The 20,406-nt window shown below is 41.3% G+C and overlaps 2 protein-coding genes and 2 long non-coding RNA genes across 7 annotated transcripts in view; 2 read left to right on the top strand and 2 right to left on the bottom strand.

The window, feature by feature from the left end:
* Positions 1 to 5,390, top strand: part of LOC120791332 — an 8,177-nt gene extending 2,787 nt beyond the window's left edge. The window contains exon 3 of the long non-coding RNA XR_005707622.1: positions 4,701 to 5,390. This is a non-coding gene — a long non-coding RNA (uncharacterized LOC120791332). The remainder of the gene's footprint in view (positions 1 to 4,700) is intronic.
* c6h1orf210 (chromosome 6 C1orf210 homolog) overlaps positions 1 to 5,791 on the bottom strand; it is an 8,267-nt gene extending 2,476 nt beyond the window's left edge. Inside the window, exons 1-3 of one of the 2 annotated variants that reach the window (XM_040129718.1) lie at positions 5,638 to 5,791; positions 392 to 1,022; positions 1 to 111 (exon numbers count right to left, since the gene is read on the bottom strand). The exon at positions 1 to 111 is cut by the window's left edge and continues 84 nt beyond it. In XM_040129718.1, coding sequence (XP_039985652.1) covers positions 1 to 111; positions 392 to 449 — 169 coding nt within the window. In that variant the 5' untranslated portion in view covers positions 450 to 1,022; positions 5,638 to 5,791. The other variant, XM_040129717.1, reaches the window with a different exon arrangement.
* A 106-nt stretch (positions 5,792 to 5,897) lies between these two features.
* The window catches only part of tie1 (tyrosine kinase with immunoglobulin-like and EGF-like domains 1), a 35,018-nt gene continuing 20,509 nt past the window's right edge, over positions 5,898 to 20,406 (top strand). For 2 of the 3 annotated variants that reach the window (XM_040128415.1, XM_040128413.1), the window contains exon 1: positions 19,716 to 20,031. In XM_040128415.1, the coding sequence (XP_039984349.1) occupies positions 19,986 to 20,031 (46 nt within the window). In that variant the 5' untranslated portion in view covers positions 19,716 to 19,985. Of the gene's footprint in view, positions 5,939 to 19,715; positions 20,032 to 20,406 lie in introns of those variants that run through there. The other variant, XM_040128414.1, reaches the window with a different exon arrangement.
* LOC120790650 lies at positions 6,340 to 19,826 on the bottom strand. Its single transcript, XR_005707572.1, has 3 exons — positions 19,728 to 19,826; positions 12,677 to 12,921; positions 6,340 to 6,541 (listed from the first exon to the last, which is right to left on the bottom strand). It is a non-coding gene; the product is annotated as an uncharacterized LOC120790650 (long non-coding RNA).

The raw sequence follows: 20,406 nt of genomic DNA, 5'->3' as shown, positions 1-20,406 counted from the left end.
ATTTAGCCAGCAGGGCGATGAGAATGGAGATAGAGATGGCTGTGACCAGGACGGCCACCAAGAACTCCCAGTTGTGATTGGTATATTCGCCTGCCTGGCCTCTCAAAGTGTCTATGAGAGAGGGAAATGAATCACATCTCACTTTGTCAGTCTGTTGTGGTTGTGAGGCAGCCACACCGTGGAAAGCCACTAAATCACCCAAACGCGGCTTAATACCAACGTAAAGCAGGTCTAACAAATGTTTCATTTATACATCAGTGTCTGTCTCTTAAGCTGACTGTCTTTACCAAAAGTGATCCACAAAATCTACAGCACATTCAAAGCTATTTTTTTTTTCCGAGGGTAAATGAAATGTGTCTGTTTGACCTTGCAGAATTGACTGAACTCTTACCATTTTGTGCTGCTGTTGGTGTAGCTGTAGAGAGTGTGCCACTTGATGATAATTCCATCTGGCTTTGCACTTGTTTGTGCACGCTCTTTTGCAGACTGACCTCTGCGGTGTGGCTCACTTTGCTTCTCGTTGGATGAGACCTGTTTCCTGCTTTGGTGCACCATTAATTCTACCATGAAACCATGGGTCATGGGAGTATATCACACATATATGTCAGGCGAAGAACAGTTTCTGTGACCTGCTAGTTGAAGAGCCCCTCTTTTCCACAAGATCCAGGAGAGACTCTTGAACTGCTGTGACTGAAGGTGGAAAGGAGGTTTTAATGCCTTCATCAACTGACGTTTGTATTATTAAAAGCTGGTTGGTGTTATATTCCCTTCAGCAGGTAAAAAATAAATGGAGACCTGAGGGAAATGTTGCAGAGCAAGCATCTCCCCAGATGAGGGAGGTAGCTGTGTGGAAGACTTCTGTTGACCACGTGGGAGGTTAACCTTCGGAGCTCCACTAGGTGGCAAGGTTGAGTGACAGGGGACTCCTGCTTTCAGTAACAAGTGAAAGGTGGCGGCAGCGTTATCACCCTATAAATGGGTTGAAGCATGAGCCAGTGTCCTCTTGCTGCAGTGAAATGAGGCTTTAGAGAAAGTGGGCAGGAAAAAATAGGAAATTAAATCAGTATGAATCTTTCACTTTACACACAAAGGCATCTTGAAAAAAGAAAAAAAACATCAGCTATCAGTAAACCACAATGCCCCCACATCCCATGTGCATTGTGGCTTAGAATTCTTTTGGACTCTTGTAAATGCATATTTCATAAGTGAACCATTACGAAAAGAACATGAAAAATCAAATGACCTAAATATTTCACTTATTGTCTGTGAAGAGTGAGAGTGTCACTGTAAGAGAAGCTGCCTGGATCCCTTAAATCCAGAAGTCATAACTGAGAATGAGCTGTCAGAACTCAGGGGGATACCACCCACAGCAGGAAAAGTGTCACAAACAGGAAGTCCCACATAGTGCAAGACCTTCCTCCATAGGTACACTAATCCCTAATTCGTGTGTGTGTGTGTGTGTGTGTGTGTGTGTGTGTGTGTGTGTGTGTGTGTGTGTGTGTGTGTGTGTGTGTGTGTGTGTGTGTGAGTGAAACAATCTGAACTATGTATGCTACACAGCTTCCTACAATACAGAACCCACAAGCTTAATGGTTCTCAAAGGACAATAAAAGAAAGCCTACCAGACATTATTTGTGTAAAACAATGTCATGCGAAAGCTTTTCAGAGGAATTTCATGTTTTTGGTGTTTTTTGCCATTTGTACAGATTGAACAAACGAGATATTCCGTGTTAATTAGCGAGCTGTAGAGGTGCTGGCAGGAGGATTTTGTTAACTTTGGACGGAGCCAGGCTAGTTGTTTCCCCCCTGTTTCCAGTCTAAATGCTAAGCTAAGCTAATAGACTGTCGGCCTTAGCTTCATATTTACAATACAGACATGAGAGTGGTATTGATCGTCTCATTTAAATCTGCGCAAGAAAGCGAATAAGTGTATTTCCCCAATTTGTCAAACTATTAAATGTATTGTAAACCACCCTGGTTTCCCTGTTTATTTTGTCCCTGTTTTTGGTCAATGTTTTTATGATCCCTGTGTAATTGTATCGTGGATTCAGGTACTTATGCTGCATTTTCACAACAGCATCGAAATCCTCAATTATGCTCCTAGTGCTGATAGAAACCAGTCATCCATACTAGTTTACGTTTGAAAGAGAGAGGACCTTTCTGTACAGCTATTTGAGAATTTGCCAGATATTTGCATGCACGAGTCTATAGGTTACAAGTTCTTATCCATGCTATGCACCGTGCGCTAACTGTTGTGTTTGACATGCCTTGCTAGTGACTAGTGTTTTTGAGCTGGATTTTTTTTATCATAAAATGTTCCTGGTCAAGGTTTTAAAGGACATACTTGATTTTTTTTTTTTTTTTTCTTAATTCCTGCTTCCCCTTTCATTGATCATATTCTAGTACCTTTATCATGCTAAGATATTTTCCAAATGCTGGTTCTTTTGCTAAGTAAATACATTGAAACAAAAACCACCTAAATATTGCATCCAGCAGTGGTGGAAGAGTTTGTCGGATCCTTTAGGAAGATAAAAATGAGAAGGTTGATTTGCTAAAAGAAAAATATTATAAAAATTACAAGTAAGAGTCCCGCATTCACAATTTTACTCATGTAAATGTATGATGGTATCATCAGCAAAATGTAATTAAAGGAACAAAAGTAAAAGTACTCATTAAGTAGGCAGATGGGCTACTTTCAGTTTATACTATTACATATTATATTTTTGGATTATTATCACTGATGCGCTAACATGTGAGGTACTTTATAACAGTGTGTGGTATTTTATAAACTGATCAGGGGTATAGTCCTGAAAAATCATCATATCCATTTTAAGGACTATACAAGTGTCTTCATCATTTTCTAGTGCATTTATCAGGTTAGTACATTTTTATTTTGCTGCAATTTTTTCAAAGTAAACATGTGGAAACAGACACCAACTCCATATTGTATCCAGTAGGGGTGGAGGATGTATTCAGATGCTAAGTGTGCTTGCTGCACAAGGTATCATTTATATACTTTAAAAATTAAAGTTTGCACATTTGCTTGACTGGTTTATACTTGACAGGAGAAACTGAATTTGAATCTGAATGGGAAGGAAAGAGCCTGAGAATTATTTTTTCCTCCACCATTACACGGAAGAGCAAGGAGCCTGTTAGCCAGGGAGCAACCTGTTAGAAAGTGCCCACATGTTTTGACAGTGTTTCTCATTATTTACTTGAATCTTGCATTAGGATAATTGGGCAAATAAAACCCAAAGTAGGCTAATGCTAGGCTGTTAAAAAGAAAAAAGGTTCAGATGTAATTATGTTAGACCTCACACTCTCAGGTCTTGACAACATGTTAAAGTCATTTAGAATCTCATCCACATTTTCTTTTGCTCCCCAAAATGTGGTGGTGGTTGCTCAGTCTAGATTAAGATTTATCTGTCTCTGTCTCTCTCTCTCTCTCTCTCTCTTGCTCTCTCTCTCTCTCTCTCTCTCTATCTCTCCCCGTCTCTCACTTTCTTGGCTCTGAGGTGATTTTTCACCGCAAGAAGGGTCCGGCTGCTTTGCACCAGCCATTAGGCCTCTTCCCCCTTCCATTTTCTACAGCTATTCTCTTCAGCGGTGTTGGCTGTAAACACACCAGCGGGACTGCCTTTATCTCTTCCTGTTCTGTCCTCACACAGGCAAAGCACAACAAAATATACACACCAAGCAGCACAGGATCAGGAGCTATAGAGGAGAAGCCTGGGAGTGAGAAATGCACTGTGTGCGTGTCAGATGTAACGGTGTTTGTGAGCGCTGCTGCGCACTGCTGCTGCACCATTGTATTTATATGTGAACATGCATGTATTAGAGGCCACATTTGCATCTCTGTCTGCAAGTGTCTGTGTTTGAATCCTATTCTCAAAGCAAGGAGTCAGTTTTCCGTAGTCATTCTTTGTTACAGTGCCCCACATTATGAGTGGAGTGTCATTTTATAGATACTAATGAGGGCCAGAGGGTGTGAAATGTTCTTTCTGTCATCAAACTGAATTAAACATCTAAATTATATTCTGCTTGTGGAGTTGCATTGCATTCCTTTGAACTGACAAATTAACTGTAAGCTATTTTATGGTTTGAAATTTGATTATGTTAAAGTATTTAATATCAACTTATGTAACAAAGTGCTTGATTCAAATAAAAAAAAATTAATAAAATTACTTCAAAGCGCATTTGAAACCCACAAAATGTATTTGGTTTCTATGAAAAATTCTATAAATCAAACTTGACCAAGCACAAATCTCTCTCTCTCTCTCTCTCTCCAGCTGCAGTAATCACAAATATTCATTCTTCACAAATAATAACGGAGCCGTCCTTCAGTTGACCCTCGCCCCAACAATCCACAGAGCAGCATACAAGCCTCCCGCTTTCCTACTTATCCCACTGCCAAGTTCTGTATTTTTGTCTTGCTTTGAAAATGTGTGAAGGAGTCAGACTGTGCCATTGTTTGTCAGGGATAAAGCATAAGGTCTGACAGAGCATTGACTTTCAAAAAAAAAAAAAAAAAAAAAACAGCTGGCAGAGATTTTGTTTATGAGCATGATTATTTTACTCAAACATTATAAATCAAGCTCACAGAGTCTGTGGCTTTGAGGTAAAACCAAGTATTTACATATAAGAACTACAAATCTGAATAATGACTAACTCATCGTACTTTTGTTTTATTTTTCCTTTAGGTTTAATTGAAGCAAGGTCATAACAGTTCAACTGCCCTCAAACGTCGCATTTGGTTGGAGGAATGGCAGCGTCAACAGAGAAACCACAGGGACACAATGAGTCACATGCCAAGCTCAGTAACAGCTAATAAAGCTACACGCTACATAACCCTCACCGTGACCAGAAAGTGATATTTGATATTTACAGATTAGCTTTAGCACCTCGTTTCTTTATTAAATAAATGCTTTGAACTTGAACGTTCGTGTCGTAGAGATTGAAAAAAACAATGAACGAGTAATCTAATGAAAGCGAGCTGTTAATGGTGCGATAATGTTTTGGGTGAAAACAGCAAGTGGCCTGCATCAACATGTGGGTCAGTATTTCTCACTAGCTGAGGGGTGCCACAGGGATGGGGCTGTTCGAGCTATGAATAACTATCATTTTTAATACTAAATATATATAACATATTACCTTTGTATAATTAGTGTTCCATTTTTGCCCTAAATTGAGAAGAAAGTGCTTTTTAGCCGTCAGTAGGTGCAGGGAATGGTTTGGCTACCTGGACACTGAAATGTAAATGATGAATAACTGCAATGGGGGAAAATTTACATGATAATTTCTATTGTTGCATTGCTCAGAATTTTATCCGCTTTTTAATATCAGTCGGGCAAGTATGAGATTTTACTTGTGGATTTTACTGGAAAAGTGGTTGTGGGGGGTTTTTTTTGTAAAAACCACAAGTAAGTCTATCAATATGGCTGAAAATGTATTACATTAATTTTATTTCGTGCTTTTTCAGCCCATGCAAAACCACATTTTATTACCTTATTTGGAGATTATTACGTTATCAGTTGGCAAGATAAGCAATAGCTCATTCACATGATCTTTACATAGTTTAACACAGAGACTGTCAAAGTTCTCTCTTTTAGAAGATCAGCTGTTCATCTGAAGTCTTACCTGGTCACCTGTCTGCGTAGGCCCCCGCAGTTTCAGCGGGTTCGCCTGCTGTCTGTCCACTCTCGCATTTCGCATCAGCCCCGGCCACGTTTTCTTTTGCTTTCTCTGTAAAATGGAGTAATGTTGTGCAAAGGTTGAACGAGGCGTGCTTTGCAGCTGCTTCCCAGAAGGACAAGTTAATGGCTTACTTTGTAACTAAGGTGTGTTCCCTCCCACCCACTACCCCCCCCCTTCTGTCCAATGGCGTAGCAGACCTGGTCAATGACATTGTTGCCACTCAGCAGTGCCGAACCAGGAAGAGGTAAATATGACTTATGAGCAATATGTGTTATTCTATTTACTAACTGCCAATATGCATTCACAAGTGAGACTGTAAGCAACTAGTTGAAACCTGTTTTTTTGCAAACAGATGTTCTGCTAGTGTAGATATGGTTCCATGAGCGGTCAAATAATCTTGTTTGATATCTGCCTTGTGAGGCTTTGTTTCTTCTTGTGTGTGTGTGTGTGTGTGTGTGTGTGTGTGTGTGTGTGTGTGTAAGAGAGAGTGTGAGTGCCGTTATTATGGCTGTCAGGTGCCACACCTTGCTTTGTCTAAACTAAAATGTAAACCCTTTTCTCAGGCCTTTTTCAGTTGAGGGAGGAAATCAGACAAGATACAGTTGGTGGTGACAAGGATATTTGTTTATTTAAGATGGACAGCCTGATGGGAGAGAGCAGACCTCTGGTGGCTCTGAAAGGAAAAGCGAGGGGACCCTGAAAACAATAGGGCTACTTCCTGGCCACTTGGCAGTGCATTCTGCATCTTTAGATCTCCCTCCCTTACTCTTCCTCCCTCCCTCCCTCCGTCTGTTCCAGGATGCTTCAGCTGCATGTCTTGGGGCAGTTGGCAGGGACGAGGGATGGGCTGGGATAGTAAAATGATAACTCAGCATCAGCTGAAAGATCCAGGAGGGGGTTCCCACCACAGATACAGACTTTCAGTCAGTGCCATGCTTTATCTGTTCAGTATCTTTAAAAAAATACCTGGTTATTGATAACGTTAAATGGAATGACCATCGTGGGGAAATTGGGTCATTGCCTCAGCAGTATAGAAATGAATTGGGTCAAGAATGAACCAGGTAGGATAATGTTTTTTTAAACCTACATTAGCTGATTTTTTTTTTTTTTTTGTCCAATTGAGGGCAGCAGAAACAAGTTCTAAAAACAACACTGACATATTATCACCTTCTAAGTTGATATGACTGACTAGTTAGCAAATAGCTGCTTATTTACACATCCACCAGGGACAGAGCAATGTAAGCATTCATTTGGAGTCATGTGTCTCGCCATCCGCCATGAATGCAAGTCTAATATTTACTCTCCTTTTAGCTCTGTTTCACTCTTCACCTACTCCTGAGGGCAATATTTGGCCAATTTTGTCTGTCTGTGCTTTGGTGCTGGGCAGGGAGTTTACCAGAGCTCTATTGATTAAAATAGCTGCCTGCTGTGCCTGGAACCACCACTGTTAAGAACAGTAGGAGTGAACCAAAAATGCCTGCAAATATACAGTTCCCAGTGTTGTTTGCAGACAAGTTCTCTCACAAGTTCTACGGAACAACCCTGGATCAATTTAATGGAACTATAAACACGCCACGTTTTTCTGTTTATTTGTTCCCCTCTAATTATTGTAGTTGTTTGATCTAACTAGTTTCAAAGTTTGTTGTCGTGTGTGCCAATAGTTTATCTTATAGCTACCATCCAGATAGTAGCAAAATCCAAGTCTCTCTATTTCAAAATGAAACAACCTTTCAGGCATTTGTGCGGGAGTGAAAGCGGAACGTCATCCTAAGTTGGCAGAAGAACTTCAACATTTTGACCTGATGCACACTGAAAGAGCCAGAAATTCCTGCACACTGTTGATCACTTGTACTCAATTGGTTTATGATGTTTCAGTCCTACTGAAGGTCTGAGGAGCAAAATTAAGTAAGTACCAGTGATTGACAGTGTGCAGGATTTTTGGGTTCTCTTATAGTTGCGGTTAATGCAACTGTCTTTCTGGGGTGCAAGACCTGTAATTCACATTTAGACAGCTGTGACACTTGTTTATTCAGAAAGATATTTGTTCAACATAATACAGTCAGCAGCTATGGATTTACAGTATATTTCATGTCAAATGTTTTGCTTGTTATGTCTTCTGTCCCTTGTTAAGTGGGTAAATACAATGTCAAGGTCATTAGTGGCGACAGCGGAGCTGTACTCTGATTCTGGATTTTTGGAGCGGCTGAGGGGTTTTCCCCACTTTTGCTACCGTGGGATGTTTACTGTTTGTCCTCTCAGTGAAGTGGTGGGGGTCTGAGGTCATGGCCCCTTCTGTGGAGAAGATTAGAATGCCTTGCTAAGTCTTTTAAGAGGGGGGAAATAACAACACGTGTCGCACTGTATGTAACAATGGACAGTTGCACTTGAGGAGGAAGAGCTATGTGACAAACAAGCCTTCAACTGGCCATTAAGCGTCAATAAGAGACAATCCACAGCCCTCAGCTGGGTGGAGCGATTCTCACGTTTTTTTCTTGCCTCTCCCGAAATTCCCTGCCGGCAAATCGTGATCCGTGACCACCAAAGTGTCAATTTTACAAGGTGATAGCTGCACATTGTTCTCATTTTTGTGAGTCCATATGTGGCCTCCGACTGGAAATATGATAATGTGAGCGGGGCTGTCTACGCATCTGCTTCAAATCTGTAAATCTGTGAGTGAAACAGCTGCAATTTTATTCAAATTTCTGCATTATTCTCTGAGTGGTCTTCTGATGACTTTTGTATTAAATGTGATACTCGATATCGGCAGTCTAATTTCTTTAATCAGGGTGCCATGTAAGATGTTCTTCTGCACACTTAAATAGGCCCCTTTGTCTTTTTCTCTTCCGTATCCCTCACTCTGCTGCAGTGATGACCCAGTTTCAACGCAGAGGTCGCTTAAGGGTTCATCTAATTTAATCTAATATAAGAGTTTCCTGATTATATATGCTCAGTGGTGTAACATTACATACCTCACTGGCACTAACATGCAGCAGGAAGAGTACAGAGTTTATATTTGTTTGGCTTGATCTCCTGCCACATCTTGCAGGTGTAATACTGTATATACAGTATAAAGAGAGAGGGAAATTGATACTGTTAGCATCAGTATTCGAGTTTCTCTCTTTGATGGCAGGGGAAGTTTATTTTCTCTTTTTTTCAATCTTCAGGGTGAATGAATACTACTTATTAAAACAACTACTGTATAAAACAAAGGCTTGATACTTAGAAATTCTTTAGTGGTCCCTCAAATTCAAATTCCTGCATTTTTCCTCTGTGAGGAAAATGATTCATCCAAATGGGTGTTGATCTGTAGTTTCTATTACGCTGCTGTTTGTTTTGGATGTCATGGGTGTGTGAACATACCTCACTTTATTAGGAACACCATACTAATACTGGGCAGGGACTCCCTTTGCTCTCAAAACAGCCTCAAGTCTTTGTGGCATGGATTCTACAAGAGGTTAGGAACATCTGGTCCATGTTGACATGATTGCATCACATCATTTCTGCAGATTTGTCAGCTGCACATTCACGCTGCCAATCTCTCCTTCTACTGCATTCCAAAGGTGTTCTACTGGATTCAGATGTGGTGGCTGGGGAGGCCACTGAAGTTCACTGAACTCAGTCACGTTCATGAAACCAGTTTAAGGCGACCTCTGCTCTGTGACATGGTGCATTATCCTGCTGGAGGTGGCCATCAGAAGATGGTAGATTGTGGCCGTAAAGGGATGCACAGGGTCAGCATGAATACTCCAATAGGCAGTGGGATTAAAACCATGACTGATTGGTATTAAGTAGCCCAAACTTTGCCAAGAAAACATTACCTACAACATTACACCCCCAGCACCAGCCAGGACTGTTGATACAGGGCAGGGTGGGTCCATGGATTCATGCTGTTGATCAAATTCTGACCGTACCATCTGCATGCCTCAGCAGAAATCCAGATTCATCAGACCTCCATTTTTCCAGTCTTCAAATGTCCGGTTTTGGTGAGACTGTGCCCACTGCAGCCTCAGATTTCTGTTCTTGGCTGACAGGAGTGGAACCCGACGTGGTCTTCTGCTGTTGTAGCCCATCTGCCTCAAGGTTCGACGTGTTGTGCATTCTGAGATGCTTTTCTGCTCACCCGATTTTTAAAGATTGGTTATCTGAGTTACCTTAGCCTTTCTGTCAGCTCCAACCAGTCTGGCCATTCTCTTCTGACCTCTCTCATCAACAAGGAATTTCGGTCCACAGAACTGCTCCTCACTGGATGTCTTTTGTTTTTTTGGCACCATTCTGAGTAAACTCTAGATAATGTTGTGTGTGAAAATCCCAGGAGATTAATTGCTTCAGGAATACTCAAACCAGCCGTTCTGGAACCAACAGTCATGCCACAGTCAAAGTGACTGAGATCACATTTTTTTCCCCATTCACATGTTTAATGCGAACATTAACAGAAACTCCTGACCTGCATCTGCATGATTTGCATGATCTGTAGCCACATGATTGACTGATTGGATAACTGCATGAATAAGTACAGGTGATCTTAATAAAGTGTCCGGAGAGTGTACTCTCACAGACTCTAACAATACGCTGACTGATAAATTTTCTGTAGAGAAACAGCCCCACAAGCACGGAAACGCACCCTCTGTGGAAGCGTAAAGTCAGAGCTGCATCATAAATGTCAGTGGCTCACTGTGTTATTACTCTGTTACTGTAGATCTGCTAACTTTGGGAGATTCATGTAAAAGTCAACACATTTTTAATAGGATCCAACTGTGCATTTTTCTAATCCCTCGGTGAAAGCTGTGAGAATATTTATGCGAAAAGTGAGAGTGCTGCTGGCTTCAGTAATTGTTCAGTGAGGAATTTGTGTTTGAAATGTCTCATGTGGTGGTCATACAGTAATGACACAGTATCGGGGACTTACTGCTATTACTTTTTCAGGTTTGGTCTGCAGAGGAGATCTGTATCTGCAGCTCCTTCTGCAGGTGTCCGGTCCGTGTATACAGTAAGGAAATTATTTAGGGGTGCACAGTATTCAGCTTTAATCCGAATGCATCATTTTTGTTGTTGGCTATTTGTAAAATCACTAGATAGATGTATTCCCATGGGTTCTTGGATGGAAGCCACAAAACAAGCCTAAAAAAGAAGCTGTTTATATCTACAAAGACTGTTGTGGTCAATGCAGGAACCCCCTTCCTACACTATAATGCAGAGACATGTCCAGCTGGTCTCTAACAAATGTTTTTTTTCACAATGTTGTAAAATATTTATATTGTATTTAAAAAAGGCAAGTAAAACATTTAAGAAGCCAACTAAAACACATTGGGAGTGCCATGTTTTGGCATTCATCTGTGATTTGTACATAAAACTGCAATACCCAACAATCACTTAAACTTTTGCCTGTTCCTTTTTACATGGAGCAGCAAGGCCAAACCCATGAATATGTTTCTTAAACAAACGTCTTTGCACACAAAAACCGGATGAAAGAGTTTTGCATTTATAGTTTTACTTTCTTCGAGATAAAAATCCCGTTGCAGTATCCAGACATAAGCAGATGTGCAATGAGAAGTGGCGTTTCCTACAATGGCTTGCATTTGGCAGGGCTATTGCATTCATGGCAGCACCACTGCATGTAAAAATATGTTTTTACACCAACTTCCTCAGTAACTGCGGGTGCATGCATTCTTTGCAACCGGAAGCCATCCAGCTCACTCTTGCTGTGTCCCTCCTACTCAATGGGTGATGGGAACGAGAACCTATGGCCTGCAGAGCCGTGTGACCATGTCTGTGTGTGTCTGGGTTTGTGTTGAGCAAACAGCCATCAGACAGGAGCCGAGACCCTCTACCTCCGCCCCCGCCATCACCTCCACAGGCTTTTTCCTGCCTGTAGGGTGATTCCTGCCCCTGTGCTCCCTCCACTTCCCTCACACACATATCAGCCTCCAGCAGCAGTGCCTCTTCCTGAATCTGGCTCAAGTTCTCTGGACACTACGGACAAGCAACAACAGCTCATCCGACTCTCTCTCTCTCTCTCTTTCTCCCTGTCTCTCTCTAATTCCCTCTCTCTCCTTCTCCTTCTCTCTCGATCTCCCTGTCTGTCTTCCTTTCTCTGCTTCGTTTCCCCAGGTAACACGTCGTTGAAACGTACTTCCGGAGTCTCTGCAATTTTAGTCTCAAGGCACATTTGCAAAAAAAATCTCTGCTCTTGCATTTTTCTGCCTTTCAGCACAGCAATCCAAGGGTGTTATTCAACTTCCTTAAAAACGCCTTTAATATTCCAGAGACATGTTGGCTGGATTCAATACCACTCCCTTTCCACAGTTTCCTTGATACCCACGTTCCGATGGGACAGTTATTCTATTTCTGTAATTAGGATTTGCATTCCCAACTTGAAAAATAATAGTGACGAAAAAAACAGCTCCTCCATCTCTAGCTTCCGACCATGACTAATAAAATAAAGTCAGGACTTAGGATATGTTTGTGCCATTGTTGTGCCAATATTTCCTTCTATTCATTTGACAGTTCGGTCACTTTTACGTAGAATGTGGAATTTGTAATTTGTGTTTTCATTCTGATAATATAAGGACAATTTCAGCTCTATACCATGAACTGCACCCAGAACTGCGACCGAACCAGAGACAGATGGACTGAAGTGTTGGATATTACAGAAGCTTACTTTTGTGGGAGCTGCACTTGATATGCAAAACAAACGCAAAGGTTCACGCTCTCAGGTTTATGTGACATTCACCTTTAGAAACAACACAATAATTGCAAAACCATCTCTCCTGTTCTGGAAAATATTATCCCCCTCTCAGTGACTCTCTGAAATCAAGTTATCTTACATGGTCCTGTAATGGGGGAAACCTAGTACTTTTTTTTTACACATTAAACCTACACTAGAGGATGACCACATGCTGTTATGATTAGGGCTTCCTTATTCTGATCAGGCTTTCCATAACACCGTTAATGAGGTGTGCGTCTGTTTGTACTGTATGTCTACCTGTGCGAGGCCAGCAAGGGTTATAACGTCAACATCCATCAACATCCTGACAACATGGAGGGTTTGTTTGGTATCAGACTGGAGGGTCACCATGCTCCGCATCTGGCGATGGACCAGGATCACCAAATCCCCACTCCCAGTGCCCTGGGCTCACCCCAGGAGGCAGATTAGGAGACTGGGGCTGGTGGTGGCTCACTCTGCCTCAGTTCTGGCCCATATTTTCTTTCCAGTGGGGGAGGGATGAACTGAATACGGACAGAACAGACAGGAAGAGAACGGTTAGGAACAAGTTGCTTCATCCCAGTTACATTTGTGTAAGTGCATACATGTGTCTAAGTGTCTGCGCAAAGTGTGCAAAGACACACATAGACAAAATCTGTAAAGGGACAGGAAACACACACATCGGTATATGTAAGAAATGTAAGTTTACAGGCATACAGTCACAACTGGATGATGTAGTGATAAAGTAAGCATGTTTCACTGTTACTGTTAAAACATTGTCATCTGTTGTTTATATGGTGAAACCGTGGGGTTTAAAGTGCAGTCGTTGCATTTATATGCAGTTATTGGTTCACCTTGTCATGTAAGTAAACCATCCATAACATGCCAACCACTTTCATCCAGAGATAAAATAAATATATTAACAATTTAATGGGAAAACAGGATCATTGAAAAACTGCTCGTACCAGAAACATGCATGAGACCCACACACCATCTAAATGCAGACACAATTTGCTGTACTCTTTGAAACAGTGTCCTTGGTTTGAGACTGCAAATACAATCTATTGTAGCTGTTTAATGAAACTGAAAGTCACATGTTTCAGTTTCATTAGCCTCAAACAGAAGTAACTGTTTTTGCATGTTTTCCAGGCCAAATTCAAAACTTCAGGGTTTAAATTTGTCAATCGTCATGCTCTGAGTTACACACATAAATGTCACAAAATGATCAACTAGCCTTTTGAGCACCGGCAGCATTTTTGTCAGGACAGGTAGGAAAACTTCAGTCTTTTTTCTCAGCTTCATTACTCATTCCTGCGGTAAATATGGCACTGTCTGCTGAGTGCTCGTTGGTTTTGTCTGTCAGAGAGGAAACTCCGTGAAACATATCGAGCTTATTTTCTCCAGCTAAAAAAATCATGTATGTTTTAACTTTCAAGGGGTCTTGAACTAACATCTTAAACGCATTAAAACCAGTCAAGACATGTGGTCCCTCTGCCAAGTTAGATGAGAACTTGACATGTGGGCCATTAAGACTGAAGGATACTTTACACATTAACTCCTACTGTATGTGAAAGCACTTGAACACTAACCCAGACACCACAGACCGGTATGAAAAAAGCAGTCCTGTCAAAGCCCTAACACAGGTAACACTGCAGGGACGTCTGCTATGTCGATGATGTTGAAAAAAACTTCTAGTCCAAACAACTCATGTTTATTAGTCCTGCAGCGGACTGCAAGTGACAACTAGTCATTTTAAGCTGAATTAACTTGAAAAGTTAATGATAAAAGATTAGTTGATTTCAGCAAATTCCGGCCTGATGTTTTACCCATGATGCTAATGAATAGCCTCTTTTCGCTATGCCCTCCTTGAGTGGCTAGGTAGACTGTTCTGTCTGTAAGCTACATGAACTGAGGGGGAACATTTCTCAGAGAAATAGAAACAATATATTTTCTGTCAGTTGTCAGTTTAAATTTTCTTTCTTTCACAATTCAAGATTCTTGATGTCAGTGTCGTTTAGTTTAGGTTACGCTATCAGAAGTGAATCCAAAATATCTGGATGGTAATAAAATCCTTGTCAACCGATAGTCTATGTTATGGCTTGAAATTAACCAGCAAGTTAATGTCCTCATAATGTAATTCTTAACTCACCACGTTGTAATGGGAATGTGAGATGGCTGGTTGAGCATTAGGAAATGGGAGGGATGGAAGGGAAGTGCTCCTTTCACGAGGAACTTGAAACCCGAATCACGACGACCTCAAAGCCGTCAGTAACTCACTTTGTATCACCCTCCCAAAACTCTGTCTTTGCGTGAGTAGTGTGTGTGTGTGTGGTAAAGGAGTGAGGGCTTAAGGATCTGTAGACATATCTGCAAGCATAGGTTCATATTTACATCGATCAGCCATAACATTAAAACCAGTTACCGGTTTCAATGTTGAGCTATGAGCTATATAATCTTACCAAGATATAATGATAAGGCACAGAGCACACAGTCGGCAGCTCCGGTGTGTCTTATCAGCTGTAAACATCCTGCTCACGCTGTGGCCATGCTTTATATACTCTTGTCCTCTTTCCAATCATTTCCCATCATTTAATGTGTCATTCCATCTTTTGGAGGCATTTTTTTTACCCTTAAGGTTACTTCAATGGGAACTTGTGAGAATGTACACAGTTGAAAGTGACAGGAAATCTGGGAGAGAAAAGGAAGCAGCGTGCGGCAAAGGTTGGAGACCAGCGTCACATTTGTCAAGGTCTGAATGCATTCCTGTCTGCATGTCCGTTGGCCAAGGAGGTGGTCGAGTGTCCTAAATGATTCCTTTAGTCCTGCATCTCCCAAGTATGTTTGCATGCTTAAAAAATATAAGTACTGACATGATTCTGGTTGGAGTCCTAGATTTTTATCATCATGCATCTTGATATTTCTGCAACAGTGTTCCTATTCTAATACTGTGAGTGAATATCTAATAGTCCTTGACAAAGCTGATTCATAAATCAGCAAAGCTTCATATCTAAAGGGTCTACAACCATGCAAGCGGTTCTGTGAGGTTGTACTTTGGGACAGCGGTGCTTTGAGCCCAACATGCTTGCTAACATGCTCACAATGACATAATAAACATGCCGATGTTAGTGGTCACCATCTTAGTTTAGGCGGTTAGCATGCTAATATTAGCACTAAACACAAAGCACAGCTGAGGCTGATGGGAATGTCTTTAGTTTTCCAGGTATTTGGTCATTAACCAAAGCATCGGACAAATTACGATTGTGACCTGATAATGGCGCTAGATGAAAACCAAAGTTATCACAGGTCATCCTGTGGGGACCATGAATGTCTGAACCAAATTTCATAACAACCCTTTCCTTGTATAGACATTTCACTTAAAACTAAAAATGTCAACCTCATGGTCGTGGTAGAGGAAAAAGCAAGGGGATCATCAAAATCATTAGGGTACATCGCATTTGAAACATGAACTTATGTACAAAATTTTGTCTATGTCAGTCTATGTGGTAGATGTTGAGATATTTAACTGGATAAGTAAAAGCTTTGACCCACTGTTGCAGCTCGAGGAAAGGTCACCAAAATCTCTGGGTGTTATCTACTGGGCACAACGAATGTCGGTACCAAATTATATAGCCAATTCAAGTCACGTGACAGCCACTGGCCCGAAAATACTTTTTTTAACCTTTTTTTGTCAGCCATAGCAATCACTTCAATAAAAAAAGCTGTAAAACGATGTATATTTTAGGGAGTGTTTGAGTGTTGCAAACAGCCCAAAATTACTCCTTGTATCATCACAATTTTAACAAATAGGTTCAATTAAAATAAAATAAAAAGTATTTAAGAGCTATGTCAGTAAATCATTTTCAAGCCATTCATGTTTGCATGGTGTCAGAAGGAATGAATGGGACGATGTTTTGTGAAATGGTATCCAGTTGTAATTCATACATGGTCTCAATAGACCAACTTTTAACAGCTAAGGACTCTGAAGAACATTATAACGTGCATTCACTGATCTTTGAAGGAGTTGGCAAGGGCACATGGGAATGTGGATATTTGTAGAATGTGAAGTTCTCTGAGTTTATTATTTTAAAAAATCAAAGGCCAGACAACACTCAACTCTGCTGGAGCACGATTGGCTGACTGCCTTATTTCACCGAACTGAGTGGGAAATGTAGCTGAGATAATAGTTTGTAGACCTGTCGGTTTGTCATCGTGTTGTGTTGAAAGTCTCCTCGCTTTTAAAAAACGCAACTGACAGATGGAGTGTATGACAGTGTAAACACATTGAGAACTTACATAAAAGTAGTGCTGGAGAGTTATCAAGGTTTTATAGCTTTTTGCCTTTGGGGAAATCCGACTTTGTAAGATAGGGGTCTTTCAGTTTGACTAAAAATAATCAAATACATGCTCTATCTCAGAATCTGTCTTTGTGTAGTTCATCATCTCATCCACTCTACTGGTTAAAACACTTTTCTCTCACACACTCAAACACTCATGTAGTCATGCTTTGAAGCAAAAAACCCCACATGATTCGAGCCTCTCTTAAGTCTGCATGATCCTTGGGAGGGGCTCCTTTATCAAACAGCGTGGGGTAAGTTGGGTTGGAGGTCAGGGGTTTGTAACCGCAGTTGGGGAAGGATTCGCGGTCTGAGAGGTGTGAGTGACACCCCTGCTTAGGCTCCCAGGGCCCAGCAGGATCAGTGCGTGTGGAACCAGGCCAGCTTGCCACACAATGAGGGGAAATGGGAATTTAATACAAACTTTCTCACAAAGTCTCAGAGACCTCCCGCCTCTGTTGCCGGCCTCACTTCCAGACACCCCCAGCCTCGCCATCACAACCTCCTCCACAACAACCACAACAAAATGTCAGAAACTATTAAAACCTGTCTGGGAGCACGCTGCTATAAATTTACCACTTAACGTGATTTAGGTGGCATTTCCCCACAATCTTTCAGCTGACCACAATGACTTTTCTGAATGGTGGTGAAAAAATAAGTTAGAGAGTGGCAATGTAAACTGTTAAAGCGGATACAGAATAAAATATTGCAGGCTGAACAGCAATTATGCTCTTTTGCCTAAAGCTTAAGAAACACTCCATCGTCTTTCTTTCTTTCTTTCTTTCTTGTTAAGACCGCTGCTGCACACTACAGCGCATATAGACCTTACATTGTTTGTTGCACTGTTATCTGGGGAAGCAATATTGGCCAACTTGGCCAGTAGACACAGCGATTAATATCTTCGTCTGATAGTGCCATAAAAGCAAGCGGCCGTCACTCTGACAACAAACAGTTCATAGTAATTACTGTAGGACAACAAAGACTTGTGGATACAATGGCTAATGTCTGAGGAGCACAGAGTGTCCTCCGCCCTGAATGCTCACCCCAGCAGAATAATTTCCCTCACGAATACACACAGACACACGCATGGACACACACATGCGCAGTATTCTATGTATATGCGTAGCCTACAGTCGCAGCATACATGCGTGCACACAGTCTGCTACTTCCATCCCACACCCTTATATACAGTCGAATATGCACACACATGTTCATGCACAAATGCATACACGCGCACACTCACACAAAAGCACTCATCCCTGGTCTCTGGCTCCTAACAGCCTTAATGCAGCCAGAGGCTGAAGCAACTGTGTTGACTTGGCCTTTGGTCTTTTCCCTTTTGGCTTCCTATAGAGGCTCCACCAAGCTGTTTCTGCAACACACAACACTTTTCTATCTCTTACACTTCTTCCTTTGCTCTCCTCCTCATTTGTTTCCCTGAAGTGAAAAGGCAATCTGCAAAATTCTGCAAAACCCGCAATTTTTTTTTTAATCAGAAAAACAGCTTCAGTTAGAACAGTTTGCACAACTAGTTTGACAGCAGTACAGACAGTACTATCTGTTGCATATTGTTATATTGTACAAATTGGGTTATCCTGTAAATAGGCATGTAAAGCAACAGCCAGAACTGTGTAGCTAGCAGTCTGTTCATGTGATAGTTCAGTATCATTGTTCTCACTGTTGAGTCCGTGCCCTTTCATGGGGTGACTGTGAAGCATTTGGGGAGAAAATAACAGGGTCTTTTAGAAAAGGTTGCTCTGGCTTCTGAGCTACACAGGCCACCAACAGGTCATTGGGACCAAACAGATCTGTGCCAAGCGTGGACGACAAGACCCTTTGTCTGTCAAGAGTCAAAATGGAAACCCTGTGATTTGTAGACAAAACAATTCCTCCAACCTGGGTGTACCCATTTCAGTTTTGATTTGTTTTTTTTTTGGTTTTTTTTGGTCTTTTTTTTTCCCCTCAGCTAATTGAACGAGTATTATGGTTTTCAGTTTGTGAGTCATTCACTGTTTTACCAGGGATGATATGACATTATTTACTTATTAAGATTGGGATTAAGTGTCTCAACAATTTGGAAAGACATATTATTTTATTCTTTCCTTTTTTGAGAATCCAGCATACAATCAAATATTCCTTAAGAAAGCTAAAGAAAACCTTGTGAGCTCCTGAGATCAAAAACAGGAAATCTCAAACAATAAGAAGTTGAGTCAACTTCAAGTCAATTGTCTGAAGCTGCAAGGAAATGTAAAGAAAACATCAAATCAACCCGACAGTTTTTGCAGAGAAAATTAGAAACGGTGAGTGCAGTTGCTCCAACTGGATGTTTCGAAATGTGACAGTGCAACACTTTTTTAAGGACTGGGACAGAAATGACAGAACAGACACAACAAGCATATTGTTCATCATTTCCTGAGGCTGACTGATTATAACAGCGAGGGAGGGGGGGGGGGGCTGACCATAAGAGCTGCAGGGATCGTAACCAACTCATTGAAGTGAGAGAACAAAGCTGTTGCATTTGGCAAAACAAGATACCAGCTGCTGCTGCATTTGGTGTCTCATAGTATCTCTACAAAGTAAATCATAGGCAGTAATGAAATGCAATGTCAGCCCTGGAAGACACATGGAGCAGGCTGGGTGTAGATCCTGGCCGCACAAAAGCCTGTTTAGTAATTGGGTGGGGTAGACATTTAGCAGCATGCAATCCACGCAATATTTTGATGAAACACATTCTTAAATTCTCCGACAACGTATGTTCAAAAATGTCTGAAATGCAAACAAATCCTGGTGCGTAATTGTTTGCCAGATAAATGGTTTGCGATATGTTTCCTACAACAAAGAACTAAAGTGTCCCTGTGACAATTTCAGGAGCTCTGCGCAAGTGTTAGAGCAAAACCTATAAACATTATAGCCAATACTACATAGTAGAAAGTAGTCCTCCGCTGTCTGGTGACGCTCTTCCTTCCTCTCCCACCCCAGAGAAAGCTGAGCCTTACCGCAAGTCCAACTCTGTGCTTGGTATGAGGGACAGTGACTCCATCTCTCGAAGCTACACGGGGACCGCCGTGGTCGTTACCTGAGAGATTTCACACCTGAACCGGAGTTTTGGATTATTCGCCGAGTTATGCGTAAAAAAGCGCACCGCTCGTCGTGACGCAGCGTCACCGCTTTGGATGTAGAGCTCTCCCTGTGAAATCCGAACTGGCAGTTGATTTAGTAACACAACTTTTTCCCACGGAGGGATCATATATATCATGAGGATTTTGTGGATTTGTGTACTGTGCTTCATTGAGTTATCGGGTAAGCGGGAACCTTATTTGAACGCTGTTCGGGCAGGTTTTAAACGGAGCAAAACTTGTAGGCTAATCGACATTAATTTCCAAGAAATGTTTTGAATATTGAGAAAGAGCAGTTTCTCACCTAGTCTACATTGTCCCACTGCTATTTTCTTTTTTTTAAATAATTGAGATATTTTGTGAAAGATATGTTTTTGGGGTTGTTCAGTTATTAAGACCCTCGGAGTGTAGAGCGATCTCTGAAGCCTTGGAGGAAAAAGGAGCTCATCCAAGTTTCCTGCCATTGTTCTGTGGATCTGGGGCTTAAATACCAGGGAGAAGGAATGCTGAACAAACTGATATTATTGGATGTGGCACTTTTATTCACATAACTACATTC

This window comes from Xiphias gladius, chromosome 6, assembly GCF_016859285.1.
Source record: "Xiphias gladius isolate SHS-SW01 ecotype Sanya breed wild chromosome 6, ASM1685928v1, whole genome shotgun sequence".
NCBI lineage: Eukaryota > Metazoa > Chordata > Actinopteri > Istiophoriformes > Xiphiidae > Xiphias > Xiphias gladius.
The sequence above is the reverse complement of the archived record's forward strand: the minus strand, read 5'-3'. Positions and strand labels throughout refer to the sequence as shown.